The 23140-nt window shown below is 37.5% G+C and overlaps 1 protein-coding gene across 12 annotated transcripts; it reads left to right on the plus strand.

Annotated features, from left to right (window-relative positions):
* Window positions 1-159: 159 nt before the first annotated feature.
* On the plus strand, window positions 160-22909 carry znf740a (zinc finger protein 740a). 12 transcript variants are annotated; one of them, XM_068720337.1, is made up of 21 exons: window positions 160-628; window positions 3391-3553; window positions 3753-3956; window positions 4471-4617; window positions 5326-5446; window positions 5674-5757; window positions 7603-7686; window positions 9429-9512; window positions 10003-10086; window positions 11072-11155; window positions 11427-11510; window positions 12274-12357; window positions 14179-14262; window positions 14833-14916; window positions 15256-15339; window positions 15762-15845; window positions 16478-16561; window positions 17017-17100; window positions 18750-18833; window positions 19214-19332; window positions 19538-22909. In XM_068720337.1, the coding sequence occupies exons 2-21, from the start codon at window positions 3509-3511 to the stop codon at window positions 19709-19711; spliced, it is 1986 nt and encodes a 661-aa protein (XP_068576438.1). In that variant the 5' UTR covers window positions 160-628; window positions 3391-3508; the 3' UTR covers window positions 19712-22909. The 12 variants fall into 12 exon arrangements, with proteins under 12 accessions (XP_068576438.1, XP_068576442.1, XP_068576445.1 ...); XM_068720341.1 differs by having other exon boundaries at window positions 4471-4587; XM_068720340.1 differs by having other exon boundaries at window positions 161-628; window positions 3753-3935.
* Window positions 22910-23140: the final 231 nt, after the last annotated feature.

A 23140-nucleotide genomic window follows, 5' to 3' on the forward strand; every position in this document is an offset into this window, starting at 1 on the left:
AAAAACCAACATTATGTCCCATGCTAATTACCTAGTTTTAGGTAAACATACAACCCAACCAAGAAAAGAGCAAAGTGCAGAGTAACCTCAAAAATAATTACGTCACCACCCATTACACGACCGTTTGGGAGGAGCTATCTCATAACAGTAAAAGCCTTTTTAGATTAAAACAGATTCAGCGTCAGCAATAATAGTTGTTTTTTTTAAATAATAATTTTCTTTAATTTGGGGCGAAGGACACTTCAGACAATCAAAACGGCAGCAGATTGAGCAACTAAAATCCGCCACAATATGTCTGCACGTCCCTGTTTAGTGTCATTTTAGTGTTTACTCCTTCTTCATCTGCGTCTTTTCAGTCGTCGTCTGAATCTGCTACAAACTGAGACACGCCAGCTACACCCCAACAACAACATATATGCGTTAAAAAAATCTCCACAACAATGTAAACAATGGTTTAGCAAACATATTTGTCTACACTTTGAACCAATGCTCTCCGCTCAGCTGGTAGAAGAAGATGAGCCTTTTCTCCTCGCTTGAGGAGGCTTCGCTGCTGTGTGGGGGTTACATCCTGTTTCCTGTGTTTGTAAACTAGACGGGCTGGAAAACGTCGGGCGAGTGGAGCTGAAAGGTAGATAAATATCTCTTCGTCTTTCTCCAAAGTGCTGTGAAGATTTGTACGATGCATGTGATGCTCTTCTATTTAACGCGTAAACATTCATGCTCGGAGATTGTAGCAAAGGGATTTGCCTAATATTACAGCGTCAATGTTGAGCTGCTAGCTCGCTAACAAACGTTAGCGTAATCATCGGGAGGGGGAGGCACTCGACGGCCATCACGAACGTCTTTATCGCTCAATCTCGCCTTGAACCAGTTGAGCTTTTGTCTTCTAGTAGAACCCAAGTGAAACGATTCATTGGTCAAGTCGGCGAGATAGATACTCTCACAAAGCGATTGTATCGAAAACGATGATCAGGTGGGCTTAAAAATGTTCCGATTAATGTTACTAACATTGCAGTGGGCGAGGGCGCCAGCAAGTAGCTAGCGTTAGCTGATGTTAGCTAGTTCGCTTTAGCTGATGTTAGCCAGCTAGCTTGTTCAGTATCAGCAAACTATCATTAGGTTTGTAGTGCTGCGAAGGCCTGCTCAGTCACGTATTTATTATTCCAAAGAAACATTATATTATAGTTATGCATGACTTCTGCTGGGCAATCAACACAACAACAGCCAGTGAAATGGAATTAACGATAAACGGCGCGGCCTTCAAGTCTTTTAATTAGCGTTAGCCAATGTTAGCGTTACGCTTGCTGCTTATTTTCTTAGCAACGTTAGCTAGCTAACAACGCTAATGGCGTTTAAGTAACGTTATATATCTGTCTCCATCTGGCCCTCGGTAAACTACACGATAGCATACAAGCATTGGAGTTAAATTATACCGCAGTTGAAGAAAAGAACAAATGGAGCCTAAACGTAACGTTAAATCCTCGAAACGCCATCACAAAATATAGCGGTGTTTCTTTGAGTAGAATAATGGCCTCCTCTTAACATGCCTGTTAAAAGCCCACCAGATTGTCTCGGGAGAATATACATAGTTAACGCTATATTTTACATTCAAGTTACTAAATGTTAGCATTTACATTCTCCGTTCACAGTTAATGTAGAATTACAACCACTCTCACGTTTAGATATTTTACGTAGGCTTATACTCTCCAAATGTGTGAAACTAAAGTTTTGCTTCCAAAAGTTGCACCGTAAAAGCCAACAAGGTGAAGGATGTATTTGTTTTTAAAATCAGGAATGAGGGCTCTTGTCTGACTTGCATGAAAACATCAGGAACAGACTCAAAGCTGTTAGTAGATTATAACGTTGACTGCTCCTTTGTTTTGTACTTTTTCACACTTGGCGTTTGTTCACTATTCTTTGCCATATTGTTGTATACTTTCAGAGCTGTGTTGTGTTCATATGACAAAACCAATTGAGACATTTGAATCCCACATTTGTTAATATACATTGGTGGTGTTATCGGTTTAATTTTATGGCAAAGAGAATGGGAGCTTATGAACCCTCTTTTACAACATGCCTAGTAGTAGAAGCATTCCAATGTCAATCTGATCATTTTTAGTTTTTATCTGATTGACACTGGTCAGTTTCTTTATGTTGAATTTGATGTTTGTTCTGCATTTTAGCAACGTTTTGTCTAATATACAAATACTATTTTGAGATATTGATATGGCGTAAGTTCACTATTTTGCAATGCTAGAAGATCTCAGATTTAAGAATGTTTGTTGTGTCATCAATTATACTCAAACATGGCATTAATCCGCAGTTTGCTTGGCTGTGCTGCAGATATTTTTTCTTCAGATTCTTCCCTTCTAAGCTTCTGTGCATTACCCTTTTGTCTTTACGTTTCATCCTGTTTCCCTTAAGTCATACAAACAAGTATAAATTGACCTACTAACTATGCTGCTTACTTTATACTGAGAAATGTCAGTTGTACTTTGTGGTTGGATTGACAGCATGCAGTTTACTGCTAGTTGTAGTGTTTGGAGTCTGAATCTTAACTGGCTCCAGGTTTACAAAGAGAAATGTGCTTTTGTACTTAATTTACTGAAAGTAAAGTCTAATTCCATCGGTTTCAGTGGTCATGTTTTCAGCAAGAGAAGGGTAAAGTTTTTACAATAGGGGACCAGGGCCACCACATACAACTATTGGTGAGCGCCTCAGAAACACAGTAGTGATACAATACATTTTTTTTTATCACTGTGCAAAAAAATTGTATACAACACGGAGGTTTGTCTTACACAAGGATGTATTAAGAAAAATAATAATAGTGCAAAACAGGACTGTTTATGTCCCCGGTAGCAGTTATAATTTGAGAATTCCAGGCAAAAGTCGCAGCTCAGATTGACTTTAAATTTCCCTGCCGTTAAATGCATGGCATTTTCCCATACCTAAGATGATGATTTTATTAATGTTTTATTTCATTATTTTGTTCATGCCTATCACCAAGCTACTAATTTGGTAGGGCTTTCAGTTGTAGTCCCAACCACAACGTGGTTATGGGCAAATTATTTTATTATTCAGAATAATTGTGGGAGTCCGTCAGTTGCTTACCATGGTCAATACAGTCAGCTCCAAAAAAATAAAAACACAGCTACACAATATATATGCAGTAGTATTAATCACTAACTAATTACTTTGAACAGTAGCCAAGCAAAATCTACTAGCATAGTTATTTGTACAACGAAGAATATTTGTTTATATTTTGAGACGTTTACATGCCATTGAGGAAAATTGCCATCATAACAAAGGAATATGTAAGGAGAAAGACAGCGAGTGATGCTGTTGTCATTTAATGCTTGTCTGTTTCATCCACATCCTCCTCTTCCTCAGTTTTAATGCTAGATGAGTGAGGTGGGTGTGGCTTCCCACCAGCCCGACCATCCTGACTGACGGATCTCTGGATGACCTTGTCCCCACCCCTGTCCCTGCGCTCACATACACCACAGCAATGTCACATCTGCCCAGCAGCTCAGTCCGCGACCATATGAAATGGGTTTGTTTTAAGAACACCAAAGTGGTTAATAATAACTTTCCTTACAGTCTTGTGTCACTCAGGATGTTGTCGTTGATGACTAGCTTGGCAAATGCCATGTGACTGGCAATATTGTCTAAGATGCAGATACTTTCAAATTGTTTTTTAAATGATTGATATAGCCGGTAAACTGTTGCTCTTCATCCCCTTTTCTTCGCAGGCAGGGTTGCTTGGCTGCGAGGCTGTCCTCTCCAGCATGGCCCTGATGCAGGCCAGTTCCATGGCCGCTCCGCCCAAAAAAATGATGGCCCCCCTTGGCCATGGACCACCACAGAGAGAGGGACCTGACCGCGCTCCCCAGGGCCATATGATCCTCCCATCTGGAATGAGCTGTCCACCCCTGGTTAGGACCCACTTCGGAAATGTAGAGTGGAAATTGGGCTGTAATATGCTCTGCTTTTAATATTGTGAAGAGTGTAAACTTGTTATGAAGTTGAACGTTTTAGTGTGGAAGGACTTTACCTCTAAATGCAGTCATGATGATTTATTGTATTTCAAAACAACCCACAGTTCTACTTAGAAGTGTTCAACTCAAGAATTGCAATGTGAATTTATGTCATACCTGCTTTTTAGGACACAAACATATTGACACAATGACCACCAGGCTATACACAAGGACAAATAGTTTGAGAAGCGCCACGTATCCTATTGGCCTCAAACCTTTTGCAAACAACAGTTTTCTTGTTTATTATAATTAAGATTCTTCCATCAGAAATTATTCAACACTGGTTTCTTCCACTGGCAGTGGCAACAAAAAATGCACCTGATAGAGGTTCACATTTTTCACTTAATTTTAGTCATGTTAAGATATTCTGTTTTTAGTTTCAAAGTTTACAGATCTGAAATCAGGAAATAATTGACCGTTTCTGCCTCTGTAGCTTATCCGGAAGGAAGGTGAATTCCAAGCTCCCCGCCTGCTGGACGAGAAGGAGATGAGGGCCAACGAGGACATGCAGCAGAAAAAAAAGAATAGGAAATCAGTAACGCCCTGCAAAGTGAGAGAACAAGAAGGAAGGGGAGGGAAGGTCAGTGGCTGTGGTGGCTAAATAGGGAAGGGTCTATGTAGTGGATTTTTATTTTCCTCATTACAGCCATTAGCTGTTTGCACACATTTTTGTCAAAGCATTTAACTTTATCCAAGTGCGCCTCACTTGGGAGCTTTCCTGTGTGCACATTTTGTTTGTGTGGGGGTGGGGGGAGGAGTTCATGGAAGATGAGGAGGGGGTGGAGGATCTCTAGAGGAAAGAGGGGGAGGGGAGCAGAGTGAAGCGGAGCACAATAACTGCAGTTGTGTGCATAACGGGGGGGGGGGGGGTGGGGGGGGGGCAGTAACATGAGGGCATTAGGCCATTAGAAGGGATTGCGGGGTATTTGTCAATTCAAATGTTAATTACGTGTAGAAAAAAACCTACAAACTTTTGTCTTTCCTGTTCATACAAAATATAAATTGGGTTTTAGAGAATATAAACCAGGAAGCATATACATGAAAAAATTAGATTTTGTGAGCAAAGACTTTAGGGTGTTATAGAAATCAATGGCCTTACAGTTACTGAAATACTAAAACAGGAGTTTTAGATTTTCATCAAGTTCTGACCAGTTGTGGGTGGGAATGTGATTTTATGTTGTACCATTGTGTTTGTGGTAAAGTGCACTGTAAACATTTGTATTATTAGTGCACTGTTAAACTGGCATTCAAACAAATGTTGATCCATTATTCTTATTATCCTCAATAGGGCACAGGTGGAGATGAGAATGGTCCGTCATCCAAAGTACAGAAAAACTTTATTTGTGACCACTGTTACGGAGCATTTAGGAGTGGATACCACCTGAAGAGACATATCCTCATTCATACAGGTAATGCTTGGAACAACTCAAGTTTACAGTTAAGCCAAAACAGCTTTACGTGAATCATTTGTTGAAAGAGGCCCTGAAAGTTTTGAGTTAATCTAAGAGTGTGCAGCAACTGTAAGGTTTTGCAATGGCCTGCTTAAATACCATGTTTGGTGATAGTTTTTTTTGCCTCACAGCTAATTGGTGGTATCTGTGGGGATTTTGACTAAAACTGGTGCTCTTCGGTTTAGGGGAGAAGCCGTATGCTTGTGCCGTATGTGACATGAGGTTTATTCAGCGTTACCACCTGGAGAGACACAGCCTCATTCACACGGGTATGCGTCCTTTAACCGTACCCATATTACATAAATCGGACTACATCTGTAGTCTGTCACTTGAATCAATGGACAGATGCTCAGGGTTCATTTTGTCTGTGGACAGTAATTTCCAACAAAGCCGCCCCCCCCCCCCCCCCAAACACAAAAAATCTGTTCACCCCAAAATATAATGCACAATATTGTCTTAAAAAGTATTGGTCCACCATCACCAGGACAAATTTGCAGAAGGCAATGTAATACAGTGCGGTCCAGTAGTCCTAAGTCCACTATCAAAAATTGTTGTTTTAACATTTATGATCAAATGTTTAAGTTTTTTTCTTTTATGATGTTTATCTATAATCGTAGCTTTCATTTTGACTGGCATTAGTTGCAGAAATGCTTGCAGGATTTGAGAATCTGTATTATTTTAGCACAATTCTAGAGATGTACATTCCTACTTTTCTCCAGAATGCTAAGTGGGGTTGAGCGCTGGTGTCTGTGGAGGGAGAAATTAGCCTCTCTTGTGACCATCATAATCTCTTTTTGCAGATTTAGACTGTTTTCCACTGTGGTACTTTGACTTAGTTTGACTTGAATTGTTTTTGTTGTTAAATAGTTTTAACGAGTCAAATAGGAGGTTGGTTTAGATTTGTGTTGCTGGGTCCTGCAGAGATTTCAGTGTGATACACTGGTAGCAAGAGTAACTACCCCCAGGCTAATAATTCTGCATGTTCTGCCGTCCAGCAGTTGCTGCATGCTCTATCAACACCCACAACACTTCACAATGCACTATTGGGCAGTGCTAGAACACAGCTAGTCATGTACACAACAAAGCAGTACACATCTGACCACTCGCGCTGTTTGACCATCTGACAAGCACTTGTGTTGAAACATACCAGCCACTTTATTCTTAAAGAAAACCACTTGGCTCCACATTACTGGTTTCAAAACAAAACCACATTCAAACAATGTTAATATAGACATGTTAACGTTAAAACTCCACAATAAGGCACTAGCAGTAGCGACACAAAGGCGACCATGTTAGTTTTGATCTTATTCCCTGTTGACACACCAAAATAATTCTCACTATGTAATAATAATCGGGCTACTGATTGAATGTTCAGATTTTTGTTACTTTGTGTGCATTTCTTGGATTGAAAAACATTGATTTGCATCAGTACTAAATAAGATGTTTTTAAGGCTACTGAGAAAAACAAATATCAATTATATTGCAAAAATTATAACAAAACTGTTCTGTAAACGAGACTTTTTGATAGTGGACTTTAAAGTGGACTCTAACTTGTGGACCCCGTGTGAAAGCCTCAAAGCACAGCCCACTAAAAACATGCAAGATTTATTTGTTTTATTTATTTTTGTATTCAATTATTACTTTGTCAATGAAAATACCTGCATGGACATCAAAGGACTATGTTCTTAATTTTGTGTACAAAATGAAAATTGAGAACCTAAGTTAAAAACATCTATGCATAGTGTCAATATTTGCGTTGCACTTTTTCACACAACATTCTTTGTTTTTCATTGTTTAAGAAGTATGCACTGTGGGTAAGTCAACTTCCAACCTACTTGTTTTTCCAAGTCAGAGACTACTGCCCAGTATTCACCAAATGAAATGGACCAATAATGAACTAATATTACCCAACTTAGCTGGAATAATTTATATTTCTTTACAGTCATTTTATTTCAATATTCTATCAGCTTGAGTAAGTAGTTGCTCTTCATGGCAGCACTGTATCTGTTATCTGTATCTGTTTTTCGACATAATACATTTTGTGATTTTCTTTTCCACATTGTCACTTATTTGATAGACTGAATAGCTGATAATTGTATGCTCTGTGTGTGTAGGGGTGAAGCCGTACGCTTGTTCCATGTGTGACATGAGGTTTTTCCAGCGTTACCACCTGGAGAGACACAGACTCACTCATACGGGTATGCGTCCATTTACCGTACCCAGTTCAAGTTAAAAAACTTTATTTGATCCGGTAGTCTCGTTGAGATCAATATTTCTTATTCAAGAGAGGCGTAAAAACAAAAACATGTATAGTTTGAACAACCATTCAACCACACTACATGTATACCAATAGTGACCTCTTTATTTTTGACTGATCATTTGTTTTATTAAGTGCAACAGAATTTTAAACAGTGCTGTAGTATTACATTTCACTTACCATAAAAGATTTGTTACCCCATATTAAGGGAGTAGACTTATTAAAAACATCAGTCGTATACTTAAATAAATGCGAAATAGTAACGGCAACACTGAAATACCAAAGAAATAGTAATGCATATACATTTAATGCAATCTAATATTAAAGCCCTTCAAGAAATCCTAATGTTAAGAAAGATATACATTTTTTTGTTGAATTGGGTGGACAACATATAGAAATATCTTTTTGCAATCTTAATACAACAGTTGAATTACTACAGGGCTGAATCATCCAATACAAAGAATGGCTTGTTATTGATAATACCTGGGCCATTTATTGTAATGCCCTGTATGAATAGATGTAAATAAACACCTGACATTGATTACGTGGACCCCTCAAGGTGTATTATCCCTCTTGTACCATTGCTGCTCAACAAAATTGATCAAAAAGTTATATTTTTCAATGTTATTTTTATTCTCTGACGATATTGTTACCGGTGCTTTACCGTGATATTAAACTAGCTGTTTTTACATTAGTACTACACAGTTTGTGTATACTGTCTCGTATTACCTGAAATGCAAAGTGTGCATAATGTATTATTAATGGATGTCTCCAGCATAGTTAGACTATTTTAAGGAAGTGACATGGTGCCATAGAGATGGGGTTGATTGGTCACAGTATAGCTAGGACAAAAAATTTCATTTTGCAGATGCACACAATTTTTCAGGTGACTGTCTCACTCAGGTATTTGTAAAAATCTGGTTGTGAATGACTTTACTTGAATGCAAATTCATTTTTGATATGTCTTTCCATTGGTATCAGTTTGTGCCAATGCCCTCCTGGCTGATCCAGCCATGAAGTAGCTTATTAACTTAGGCCATGGTATACTATGGATATAGTCCTTTGATGTCCACACCTATTCTAAATGCAAATTAATGGCTGTGCAACTCATGTGTCTTGGCTGTAATTGCTTTTGTCTTTTTAAATAACGAGTTGCACAGTTGCTTATACAGTTTGTGGAGGAGATCAGATTGGAAGCTTTATTGAAAGTTGAGGCAGATCATCATTTGGAGTGCTAGAAAACAAGCACACTTCAAAGCAACACACACTGCCACACCAATTAATGTGCACTATATAAATGCTAAACCAAATTCAACTTTCAGTAAGTTGCAATAAACACGCTCACCACAATGCTACATGTCGAAGTGTGCTGACGTTTGTGCTTCAGCTGGCCAGTGTGATCCCCGTCTTAGATGTGTCTTTGCTATCTTGCTGCTGATTTGTATGTCTTGTTTTAAACTTGCTTGGCTTATATCCTGTTGCTGCTTTATGTTATATGATGTGCTCCAGATTATTTGAAAAATGCTCCCCCGTAACAGAACATACTTACTAATTAGAAGTAAAACGGATCATCCCTTAGCATGAATTGGAATGTGTAATGTGTGCCAGGTCCTCGTGATGTAATGCCTGTGAATGATGCTTAAGGAACGTCCTAGCTAATGTGTTGATACTTTGTGTATGTAGGGGTGAAGCCGTACGCTTGCTCCATGTGTGACATGAGGTTCTTCCAACGTTACCATCTGGCAAGACACAGCCTCACTCATACTGGTATGCGTCCGCTTACCGTAGCCCATTAGGTTGTGGTGTTTTAGAAGTGCCGTAACTCATTGCTGTGGATGCAGAGATTTAGGGTGTTTAAATTGACTACCAGTTTTAAATATTCACATATTCAGAATCATGAAGATGTAGCCAGACATGTATTAAGATGGTAAAATATGCAGTTAGCTCTTGGTATAAATGCATACATACATAGTTGGGCACCTGAATGTACACAACTTGAGCTTTTCCCCCGCTGAATACTCTACTTAGTTCTGCACAATCATTTCTTCATTACTCCAAATTTGTAAAGATTTCTTGTTTGAAGTTACCCATTCATGATCACAGTACACAAAACAATGGTTTGCTGAACCAGTATTTGTTTCTCAGGCTGATGATGCAATGTGTAGAAGCAATAGTAGTGTCATTCTAAGGGAAGAGTTGATGGTTATGTGTTGTTTTCTGTTTCTAGCTCATATTTATATACTTTTTATGTGTGTAGGGGTGAAGCCATACGCTTGCTCCATGTGTGACATGAGATTTTTCCAACGCTACCACTTGGCAAGACACAGCCTCACTCACACGGGTATGCGTTCGCCCTTCTTTGCTACATTAGAGCCCAAATAGCCTGTTTACTGAAGTTCATCTGTTCTTTGTTTATAGAATGACTTGAGTCTGTTTCCTGAAATATTCACAAGCATTTAAACTGTTTTAACTATTGGGGCATGCTGGAGGAGTGCATTTCAGTTTTTGCGTCACTCCTTTACGGCTTTATTTTCCAAGTTAACTTCATTGGTACTTAGTTGTAGTAGGGCTGGGCGATAATTAAATTTAATGAGTTATCTTCAATTGAATCTTATAGTGATAAGAATCAGATATCAAGGTATTGTGATACACAATTGCACTGCCTTAACTAATAACAAGCACATACCAACTCAAATTTATCAGAATATCTGATCAAACTAAAAACATTAAATCAAACTATTACCTTAATGTGATTTTGATTGTGTACATGCATGTAAACTGTCAGTATATATCTGAAAATATTTATTTATTTTATTTTTACTTAACTTGAAACTTATGTTCATATTGCACTCAAGTTCAGAATTAAATGAGAAAATACTCTTTATTTGACACAGGACTATAGATAAATAGGCTTTACCATGTGGTTATACCATATAGACTATTTATTGAACAGAACACATGCTAAATCGTGATGTACATTGTTAGCGAGATATGAGATGAGATATGTCATGATTAAAGATTTTGGCTGTATCGCCCAGCCCTGTGCTGCTGTGCCTGTAAAATACGCCGTGACTTGTGTTCAGTCTCCTTTTGAATTTTCAGTGCATGTCTGCATTGAAAAGCTGCACTGAGTTTAAGCAAAAAGACATCTTGATTGAGGACCCTCTTTCACGCATGTTGACAGATTAGAAAATATTAGCCAAATGCATTTAGTGCTGCATCATACTGGTGCCACTGCTTTTGGCATGTCTGGATAGATGATATTCGTGAGTCCTGTTCAGTTCATTGTGTTGTTTTTACAAAATATTTTTGCTCTGTGTGTGCAGGGGTGAAGCCATATGCTTGCTCCATGTGTGACATGAGATTTTTCCAGAGATACCACCTGGCAAGACACACTCTCACCCATACGGGTATAATTTTCTATTCATCCCTCTAACTTGACAGTATGGCAGCTTGTAGAATATTTGCTCTCGTGTGCACACAATTACAATTTGCTTTCACTTGTTTTCATTGCATTTCTAACTGCTTTTAGGGTTGACGTGACACATTTTATGTCTTGTGTGTGTATAGAGACTAGTTGAGACCTTGTAATGACATAACACGTGACTAGTGTATGTGAGATGACATATTTTGTGTACATGGTTGTACAATTTTCTAAAGTTTGGTACTGTATGCGTTTAGGGGTGAAGCCGTACGCTTGCTCCATGTGTGACATGAGGTTCTTCCAGCGTTACCATTTGGCAAGACACAGCCTCACTCATACTGGTATGCTTGAATTATTTGTTCCCCTTTCACTGTGACACATTTCATACAAACAACCCACACATGATTTTTTTTTTTATTATTGATAAGTCCGTCTATATAAAATACCATAATCATGCCATTGTTAAGTGAATTTCCCCTTCTAAAAAATGTTTAATAGAAGTTTTAGGCTTTGTTGGAAAACTGTCCACGAAAAAAAGTGACTCTCTCTGTCAGTTACCTTGTTTTGTGATTGACATCGTAATGGTACTATTGCATGTGAATTGTTGAGTACTATGTTACATATCCAATGAAAGGCACATTACACTAAAAAGCATTTTGAAATGCAGGCATCAATGATCCGAAATGACAAGCAAAAGAGGCTTTGTTTCTCAGGATTAAATCAGGCAAATGCAAGAATGTTTGACCTGACTAAATAGTGCATCTTGAACACGGGTAACTTGAAAAAGCTTCATCAACAGTTTGTTTGCAGGATGACTGAGTATTACTCAAGCGGGTCCAAACTGGAGCGTGTAAGCTCCTGTTTCTCCCCAATTGATGATGCACCTTAACTCTTGATGTCTGCAGGCTCTTAGACTTGTTTTCGTGTGTAATGTCTCTCACAGAATGTTATGTGATAAAGTATTCAATAGTAAACAACCTGAAAGCATTTCTTTTTTGTCCTTTTTTATTTTATTTTATTTTTTATTTTTATTTTTTAAATCTTGGTGTTCATGTACTTCATCAGTGCGTTGAAATGCATCTAACGTTCTTGTGCTTTGTTTAGGTGTGAAACCTTATGCTTGTACCATGTGTGACATGAGGTTTATACAACGTTACCAACTGGAGAGACACAGTCTTACTCATACGGGTATGTCCTCATTTTCTACATCTTCACCCTCTCTCTCCCTGACTTTGGTCATGCATGTGCCCCACATTAATGTTTACATGGCTGCTTCAAACTCGAGTTTGTATTGCTTTCTGTCACTTTCTTACCAAGTGCTAACGTTTCATGCAGCATCTACACAGAGCTTTATAAGAAACTGCTTAACAAAACCTCCTCCCATACTTTATATATGAAATGACATGATGACCATGAAGCAGAAATGCAAACAGTCTTTGGTCTCTATTTCTGAAAACTGTTAATTGTGTTAAGCTTTTAGATTTCTGCAAGCCAAAAAATAATTGACATTGCTGACAGGTTTCCTTTTTAGACTTTTTTTGTGTTTGAATCAGCTCAGTGATAACTAGTAATTCTACTTTAACACGATACAGCTGTCCAAAAGCACTTGCAATATTATATTTTATAAAGTGTTTTGTTGCACAACCATGAATCTTAATATTGTTACTTGCATATTTCAAAAAACGACAACCAGATTCTCATAAATACATGAAATGCCTAATGGCTGAGAAGAGCATTTAATAATCTTTCATAGGCACTTTAATTCTAAGACTTAATTGTGTTTTAAGATCCCTTTTCTCTATTTGGATATACATCAAAGACTAGTTTTGTGATTGAAGTCAAGTAGAAAGTTTTAACAGTTTGAAAATGTTCACATTTGTTAATGCACATTAAAGCTGCTTGAGGAAAGTTCACACGGTGTCCAAAAAGATTATCACCTAGAATAAAAATGTAAAAGATTATCCCTGTAAAGCGGCTTCAGGCCTGTGACCCCCTACAGCCAATCATTTCTAGATTTTTTTTATTTGTGCAGCGAGAGATAAACATAAACCAGATTGGCTGTAGCTCCCATTATACATGACTCATTGATTCCTGGAGTCCTGTTAATTTTTGAACAGTTCTGGGAATGATCATCAGTTGTATATTATGGTGATGTGTCCTGGTGGGAGAATAGACCTGAAGGAGTAAAACACCGACTGTGCATTCTTGTAAAAACAAATATGCAAATTCATAGCCGACTGCTCACACAGCCTTGTCATTATGTCATTTCACATTCAAAGTAATGATGAGGAGATAACATAAACTCCTCTCTTATGAATTGTTAAGTGTCATTGCTTGTCTTATTTGAAAACAGCTTTTATGTAAGGATGTTCTCTCTTTTGTCAGTTTAAATTTGAAGTTTATTTTTACTGAAATCACAAGCTAAGTTTTGTATGATGGTTTTCCGAGCAGTTATTATTAATACAACACCTTTAAAGCTAAATGACTAGAGTTGCTCTTCAAAAGAATGTCCAATCTTAATGTGTTGTGCATAGTTGTTTACCAACTGCCTAAAATTGTCTAACCTCTGCGATCAGCGTTACAAAAACTCAAGTATTTGCGTTAACAAATCGATTTTAGAAATCTGAATGTGATATGTTGAAATTATATGAAATCAATAGATTTAGTGTTTAATGATTTTTGTTTCGCCTCAATTATTTATCTGGTCATTTTGTATGCTTTACAGTTTAAAAATATGTAAATTTAGCTCTCTACACCGGATATTTCCATTTCCCCTGATTTTTCTAATTTTGGCTTTAGACTTTTAGCAGTTAAACGTTTAACTTGGATCAGATGTGAAAATGACATTTCCAATCTGAATAACCGATTTTTGTAGCATGCTGGAATTTCCAGAGTAAACAAAGCGCTGATGAGTGCAACCAAACTTTACTAAGCAATTAGTAAAGTTGATTGTCGATCATTTTTGGCAGTTGAGTGTTTGATGCTAAAGTTGGTACTTTGTGTGTGTAGGGGTGAAGCCGTACGCTTGCACCATGTGTGACAAGAGGTTTTTTCAGCGCTACCACCTGGCGAGACACAGCCTCACTCATATGGGTATGCGTCAGCAAATCTTAACCCAGTCACAAGATTAGGATGCTGCAACACCTGTGTGCTTGATTTAGTCTTTTTTTCTTTTTTATTTATATATATATATATATATATATATATATATATATATATATATATATATATATATATATATATATATATATATATATATATATATATATATATATATATATATATATATATATATATATATATATATATACACATATATATATATATATACACACACACACACACACACACACACACACACATCTGTATTTATACACACATTTTTCAAGTGTAATATCAAATGGATGACATCATCATCTCATGTGTTGTGTAGGTGGATTTTAGATCCCCTCTGGGAGTTTTGTAATTTGAAACAAGCATCTAATCATATCATATTGTACCTTTTTTGCCAGTAATTTTAGGGAATGACATTGGTTATTAACCACCGATATCAATTTAGTCCAGATTGGTACTCTTTAAGTTATAAAATAGGACCATATATTTATTTATTTTTCCTTTTGTGGCAGAGACACAAAAATAATTCTCTTGATGCTCTGCGTTTAGGAGTGAAACCTTTTGCTTGCACCATGTGTGACATGAAGTTTTTTCAGCGTTACCACCTGGCGAGACACAGCCTCACTCATACGGGTATGGGTCCGCGCACCGTACCCATGACATTCTGTTAGAAATCAGTGGGGACATTTAATTTAGCTAGTTCACTTCAGACAGACGCCTGTTACGTTCAAGGAAAATGTCAATATGAAGTATGAAGTTTTCCTAGTCTGTTAATGTTAGGTATATTTGATGTTGGTAGCTACAACACTACAAAATGAATACATATTGTGAAGAAAATATTTTAAAACCTGTTGTGTTTTTGCATGAATTGGCAATTGTGTGGTTAATAACCAATAGCGTTTATTTTAATTTCTGAATTAAAAGAAATGCAAATTGGGGCAACGTAATTTAATATTGCTACTTTGCATTTAGGTGTGAAACCTTATGCTTGCACCATGTGTGACAAGAGGTTTTTTCAGCGCTACCACCTGGCGAGACACAGCCTCACTCATATGGGTACGCGTCCGCACACCTTACCCATGTCACTGAGATCAGACTGTAGTTACATAATGTTAGTCAGCCATCTAAGATGGTTATCAGTACTCTCTTAAATACTTTCTCAAGCCTACCCTACATCATGGATGTAAATGTAACGTTAAATCAAGTCTTAATATTTAAAGAAATACAGGACTGCAACATCATCAGCTCATGTGATGTGTTAAGTTGTGGATTTGAGAATTGGTTCATACAGTTGGATGTATCTTTTTATTGGATTTGGAGGAAAAACAAGAATAAATATCTTCAAAATGATTGGAAAAAAAAAGTGGTGAACAACCCATCAATTCTGAAAGGATATTTGAAGTATATTGGTAATTGATGGATTGTGAACACAAAAACATACAAAGTCTGAAAATAATACCATAATGCTCTGCGTTTAGGTGTGAAACCTTTTGCTTGCACCATGTGTGACATGAGGTTTGTTCAGCGTTACCACCTGGCGAGACACAGCCTCACTCATACGGGTATGCGTCAGTGCACCTGCCCTCCTCACATTGTATAGGCCATCATTACATCGTCTTTATTGTGCTAAAATCAGCAGTGCAAACACTATCAACACAAGATGTTTTTTTAGAGGTAGCCAAATTAGTAGTTGTCTTCAAAACTTTAATGAAAATTGTCTTAAAAAGCTGCATAAGCACACATTTGACCCCAACTGCCTTTTTTCGTCACCATAGCTCTTAGAAATCATTTTTTTGAAAATGATGTTACTTGATCAACTCTTTTTGTAATGGGCACGATCACTAGGGATTAAATGTCAATTGCTTAGATGTAAATGATTTAAATCCCACTTTAGTCAATACACTATTAACATGAGGTACACAGAAGTAAAGGCATTAGTTAGCTGTAAATGCCATTCTTTAGAATATAATTGGCAGAGTGAAAATCATTTTGATTGGTGATGTAGCTAAAATGGTCAGTTGTGTAGTTGTCTTTGTTGGCAACTGAAAGTGTTACATGAAGGAAAAACTAGTTCAATCTTTTTGTTTTTGCATGAATTGGCAAATGTGTGGTTAATAACCAATAGCTTAGGTATTTAATTCGTAAAGAATGGAAACTGAGGTAAAGTATTATAATATTGCTACTTTGCATTTAGGTGTGAAACCTTATGCTTGCACCATGTGTGACAAGAGGTTTTTTCAGCGCTACCACCTGACAAGACACAGCCTCACTCATTTGGGTACGCGTCCGCACACCTTACCCATGTCACTGAGATCAGACTAGTTACATAATGTACATATATACATTATGTCTCAGGCAATTCTTATTATTCTGTAAAAGTAACTAGTTGTACATTTTTACTACATTATTTGTGTAAATGCAACATTAAAGCAAGTCTCCACATGTAAATAAATACAGGACTTTGACATCAGCTCATGTGATGTGTTAAGTTGTGGATTTTAAATTTGATCAACAGTTTGATGTATTTCTAATTGGATTTGGAGAAAAGGCAAAAAAAACTCAACATGCATTTTATTTTTATTTTTATTTTTTGCAAAATTTCACATAGCAAATGAGAAAGTGGTTTAACAACCCATCAATTGTTAATGGATGTTTACGGTACAGTACTGATTGATGGATTGTGAAACAGAAATTAAGAGTTCTGTAAATAATGTATTGATGATCTGCATTTAGGTGTGAAACCTTTTGCTTGCACCATGTGTGACATGAGGTTTGTTCAGCGTTACCACCTGGCGAGACACAGCCTCACTCATACGGGTATGGGTCCGTGCACCTGCCCTCCTCACATTATATAGATCACCATTCAACCTGTTTAGTGCTGATAGTAGGGACACCTTGTTTTTCTTGTAGGTGAGAAGACATTTAAACTTAGTAGTATTTACTGTCTCTTGTTTTCTATACCTGAAACTAGGTTAAATTATTTAGTAAAAAAATGAATGTTGCCCTCCAGAATTGTTGGCGGATAGTGTGAATCTCTTGTGTGTTACACACTCCTGGTTAAGCTGGATTTATTATCTTGGTTTAGAAAAAAACAAAACATAAACCACATTTTTGAGAATAAAATCCACGGAGTTAAAAGGTTGCCTTAGTCAGCGTGTTCCTGCTATCGTAAGCGAGCCAGGCAAAAGCTACAAACATTAGCAATAGCTTGGATGTGTTGCTTGACTCCTGTCCACGGCCTTCCCTCCCTTGACTTGGGACACGCCATGTTGCATATTGAGATCACAAATGGTCACAAATTGAGACAACAGGATCACATGTTGACACCCGGTGTAAATGGGGCTCACATGTCACAGAAGTAATCCGCCTCCCTCCCCTTAAACTTCAGATTTTGTCTTTGATAAAGATGGTGTTCATGGCAATCATAAAGGCCGATATTTAGGTTTTGATTCATACTCAATCTGTTAAGACAGATTCAGTTGATTGTTTAGCAATTCTGCCAGCCTTTCTCATGGTTTACCAGCCATATAAGTTAATTTTTACTATGTATACCAGTAATACTGGAGGGCAAATCAAGAACTATAATGTGGATGCAAAGGGTTGAGTATGTTTTTAGCTAGGATTTAATGTCAACTATTCTGACTCAAATTACACTTATGAATTCTGATTCTTATGAAGTCCTAGTTGCAAGTCTTGGCATCACTTTTTTTTACAAGAAATCTAAGAGAATAAAAAAATATGTTGAAAGTAATAACCACCTTTTGAGCACATTTGGGCTGATATTGTCATTTAGATAGATTTCTATAGATATTATATAATTACAGGCATTTAGATATAGATTATTTTGTGATTCTTTTTGGTAAAAAAATAAAAAAGCCTGTCTTTTGTCAAGCAAACAGAAATACAATAGCTGTAAAGTCAATAAGCATAACTCAAACGCACTAAACTCAATAAATTCACAGTTCTTCCTTACAATATCTTCATGTTTCTACATTATTTTGAGAAAAAAATAACCTTAGAAAGCTTTAGTACGTTTTATATCCAGTAATAACAGGTCCAGGTTCAAACCCAAATTGTTAAATTGTTCTGCTAATTATTTGTCTTTTTCGTGTAAATAGCCATAATGGATCAAAGGTGAGAGGATGATGAAATAGTTGTTGCAGTGTCAAGTCAGGATGTTACTGATGCTTATTCAGACAAAACATACAGTGATTAAATGTTATGACAGGTTTAACTCCACATTATGTTCAAATCTGACTTGACTCTACTCACAGTTACACTTATGGTCTTAGCTGCATGTCTGAACATTTCAACACATTTTCTTAAAAAGGAAATGCACTTTGCATTACATACAAAAGAAATGATGAGCTGTTATCTGTCAGTATGTCAGTCCTAGTGCTAGCTTGAAAGTTGTATGTCTTGCACTTTGTGGGTGATAGGGCTAATACATTGCTCTGTGTGTGTAGGGGTGAAGCCGTATGCTTGTTCCATGTGTGACATGAGGTTTATTCAGCGTAACCACCTGGAGAGACACAGCCTCACTCATACGGGTATGCGTTCCTTTACCCGTACCCTTATCACTGAGACAGGCTCTGGTGCTTCCAACACAAGGGGGTCACAACAAACTCGAGTTTGGATTGTCAAGTCATTTGATGGGATGTTGAACCAGCCTCAAAATACTTGTTGCGTAGATCTGGGCCATGAAAACAACGAAATTCCACTCTGATCTACACATAATGAGTTGATGACGAGGCCTTTTTAGACTATACACATTTTCAGATGCTGAAACTACAAATGTTGAAATTAACTGTTTGTCAGTGTTGGAAATATAGTTTGTAAATAGAGATTAGTAAGTGAAGATTGCACGCAGTTCTGTTGGTACGAGACGCTAAAATTGATCCATTGACTGTGTATTTGTGTGCTCTTTCAGGAGAGAAGCCATTTGCTTGTGACATGTGTGATATGAGGTTTATCCAGCGCTACCACCTTGAGAGACACAAGCGTGTCCATAGTGGGGAGAAGCCTTACCAGTGTGAGCGGTGCCAGCAGGTATGCATGAATGTAAACAAAGCAAAGTGACCCAAACGTTACGGTATTCATGTATTGTTGCATTTGGATGTGTAAAATTAGCAATATGAAGACTGATTTCGTGACGTTTTAAAATCCACTTGTTTGTTTTTTTCCTCTGTGTTTTGCCTGAATTATTATAACCAGAATAAAATATAACTTCAGTCCAATTTTTGTGTTTTTGAAGAACTTTTCACGGACAGACCGGCTGTTGCGACATCGCCGGTTGTGCCAGGGTCGTGGCGTAGCTAAAGTAGAGAACCAGCCATGCTGCGAACCACGCCCATACGGCCAAGAACCCCCACCCGCACCCCCGACCTGGAGCCCCCTGCACCCCCCCCCAGGCCGACTGGCGGTCTGACATTCCACCTTCCCTCCACCCACAATACCGCCAGAGACGGGACAAGCCACAGGGTTTCTTTTCCTCAGCGCGGTGCCGAGTGACGCCACACTCTAGCACCGACTGATCTTGCAGCTCCACTCTTGGGATTACTAAGGACAGAGTGACATTTGTGTTTTTTGTTTTGTTGACTTTTTACTGTTTCCTTTACTCCCCCTGTTTTTTTAAAGACGAGACTTTTCTGTGATGAACAGTTGTCCTGTTTTGTACCTAATCTATTTGATTTTTTTTTGCAGAAAAAAAAGAAAAAAAATGTTTTTATGGTTGTTCAAATATATCTGCATTTGGTGGTACTCGGGGATGGGCTGTGGGTATTGTTTATCCTGACGTGTTTGCAACGAAATGGGATGAAGTGGTGAGGAAAAGTATTTGAGCTTCTTTCTAATTTTTTCATATGGCTCATTTTGACTTAAAAAGTTTGTCACTTAGGTCAGAATTTATCAAACTGAAGTTTCCTTCCGGGTAAAGCAAGAAAACCACTTTATCATCTCACATAGACCAGATGTTGCTTGCCGTTGTCGCTAAGATAGTGCTAAGCATTAAGACATGTCACCCAAAGCAGTGTTTGGTCTAATTATGATTTGAACAATAGTATTTACCTGAATTCATCAACATTTGAGGTACAGTTTTAATGATTGTGTAAATAATTGAAAATGATTATTATTTCACTATGGGACTTAAGTGCTGACTTTTTTCTGTTCACAAAATGGGCCAAAAACAAACCGATCATTAGAAATGGTTTCAAATACGGTCGTTTCCCACCGTTTCAGAGAAATCCTAAGGAAACCTGAGTAACTTTAAGTGTTTATTTAAAAAAAAAAAAAAAAAAAAAAAAAGGAAAAAAAAGGTAATATCAAACATTGCTTCATAACTGTAAACCTGGACTTTGAAGAAGTGGATGACGAGAGTGAGCCTGCAGTGGTGTGTGTGTGTGTGTGTGTGAGAGAGAGACTGTGTGTGAGAGACGTGCTGATGACTCAGGAAAAGGCGCCGGACGGCAGCCTCTGCAAGTCGTCCTCCCACACTTACCGAGAGTCACGCCGTAGTAAGTTCAGCTGTGTGTGTATATACAGTATATATGCAGAGATCTCCAGTACTTCACAGGAAAGTGTCTCGACTTGCTCTGTCCATAGATTCTGGTCTGAAATAGCACAGGTTGGCCTCTTGAAGTCCCATCATGTTGTTTGTACAGTTACTCTCATTGTGAGATTAGTGGGGATACAAAATATTGTGGCCTTAGTGGTTTTCTTTCTTTCTTTTTTTTCCATTTGCCTTTTTTCTCAACCGTTTATTATTGTGGATCCGATGTATTTACTAAGACGAGGAAGCCTTTCATCATCATAGTATGGTTTGTTTTTGTTTTTTTATCCTAAAGCTGTCCTGGTTACAGAATGTTGACGGCTTCAGTGGCGCTAAACAAAGTAACGTGTTCTCCAGTCGAGAGAGGTTGTCTGTTGATGATGAATATTTTGGGTCATTGTTACTGATTTCAGTGCAACACAGTATGTAACCCTGAAGGAGCCCCCCTGAGTCTGTCGGTGAGAAGTCAGTAGTGCTAAATTGTTTCCCCACTGCAGTGCTTTGGCTGATCGCACACCAGAGCAGACACACTAACAATTGCCTTTTTTATCCAAATATGTGGTTGGTGTGTAATAATGGACGTCTGACATGTCATTGGGTTTAGCCTTAAGTAAGTGCGGATACACAAATAATCATTGTAGTACTAAATGATGTTGTAACGAACGATTTCCTTTACCTATGATGAGCTTTGGTCGTGCTGTGTAGAAGTCTTTGACGGTCTGACAGCAGAGAGACAGTTGATCAAGGCCACTGTGCTGCCTGTTGAAAAAGTTTCTCAAACTTGATCCTTTCTGCAGACTGGTGTAACTGTTCCGTTTACGCCAGTAATGTCAGCGCTGGGTGGGAGGATTAGTCTGCTAATCTGAACATACACGGACATATCAAGACATCAGCAAGTAACCAAAACCATCATGGTGGATTTCAGGGGACAAGAGGGTTTTAAAAAAAAAAAAAAAAAATTGTTTAAAGATCCCGATACGATTCAGTGAATGCCGATGGAATCTCAGAGTGCGTTATCTGGTCTCTGATTTCTAAGGTGAACGGATATTTGTGTTGGGTACACACAAGACGCAGATTACGGAGTTAAGTGATATTTTACCTAAAGTATTATTTTTTTTTAAATGGTTCATTAATATCAAGGCAATGGTGTAAAGAAGATTCAGTTCAAAGTTTTTTTTTTCTTGAGGTTAAGTTAAACCCAGTGGCAGCAAAGGGACCAAGTTTGAGAAATGCTTTAATCTGCTCTGCAAACACTATTCCAAATGTGTGGAGGGGATACTGCTGGTGCGAGCACATACTAAAATGGCTGAAGGGCAATACAGTATATAGTTGACATCACTTGTTAATACCTTTTTGACTTATTGTTTTTAGTAATATCAATCTCATTGTTAAAATGCAATAGAATCCTTCAGTCTCAGATAGTTTGTTTATAAGATTGAGGTTTAATTTTACAGACAGATCCGAGGATTTCTTTGTCTGAGAATTTCTCATCACATTTTGATGATTGTTTCAAGGACCTTTTTTATTCTGATGAACTTGTAAACACTGGAGTGACGGGGAAAAAAGACAAAAAAAATTTTTTTTTTTTCCTTCAGACTGTACTAGATTTTAGGTTTTAGACAAAGCCTATTTCTCCTCAATGTGACGCTGAAGGTGGACAGAACAATTTGGATCAGTACAGTTGAGAGCCCAGTATGTTTGGTAATTTTGACATTAGAGACAGTAGTACCTCAAGAAAATGTTTTCTTTCTTATACGAAGTCCCTGGTATTTGTAGTAAATTATATTGATAATGGTATTAGATGAACAACAGCATAACAGTAGCTATCACAGATTAGTTGTTTTCTTTTATTAGTCTTGCATGCAGAGTTATGGTCCTCAGTTAAGATAGGATCTTGATATTGATTATTTTGTGTAGGAAAATGAGTGCATAAGAATAACTTCCTAAAAAAATATTACAATGATTATTGTAAAATGGGCTAACTAATATGTACCCTTGTGATCCAATTAGTTTCAACTATATGAAAATCAGAGGAGAGGCTTCTTATTATTATGCTGAAATAAAATAATTTGTAAAGGACTTCTTGTATGCTGACTGGCTGTGTTGACATTACGGTAAATAAATGTGGGGTTAGCTGGGAGAGGTTACGTGACAACACAGAAGAACATGGCAGTTTGGAGAGCGGTATTGTGAAGAATGTAAGTTTAGAAACATGTTTAGTATGATTAGAAGCAAAACTTGAAGAATGGGTTAAATGTTACAATGTATTAAAACGTCAAGATATTGATTATGGAAAGTATTATGTTTACA

Source organism: Cebidichthys violaceus, unplaced genomic scaffold (genome assembly GCF_023349555.1).
Source record: "Cebidichthys violaceus isolate CVI_PGR_0920_01 unplaced genomic scaffold, fCebVio1.0.p SCAF_25, whole genome shotgun sequence".
NCBI classification, from domain to species: domain Eukaryota; kingdom Metazoa; phylum Chordata; class Actinopteri; order Perciformes; family Stichaeidae; genus Cebidichthys; species Cebidichthys violaceus.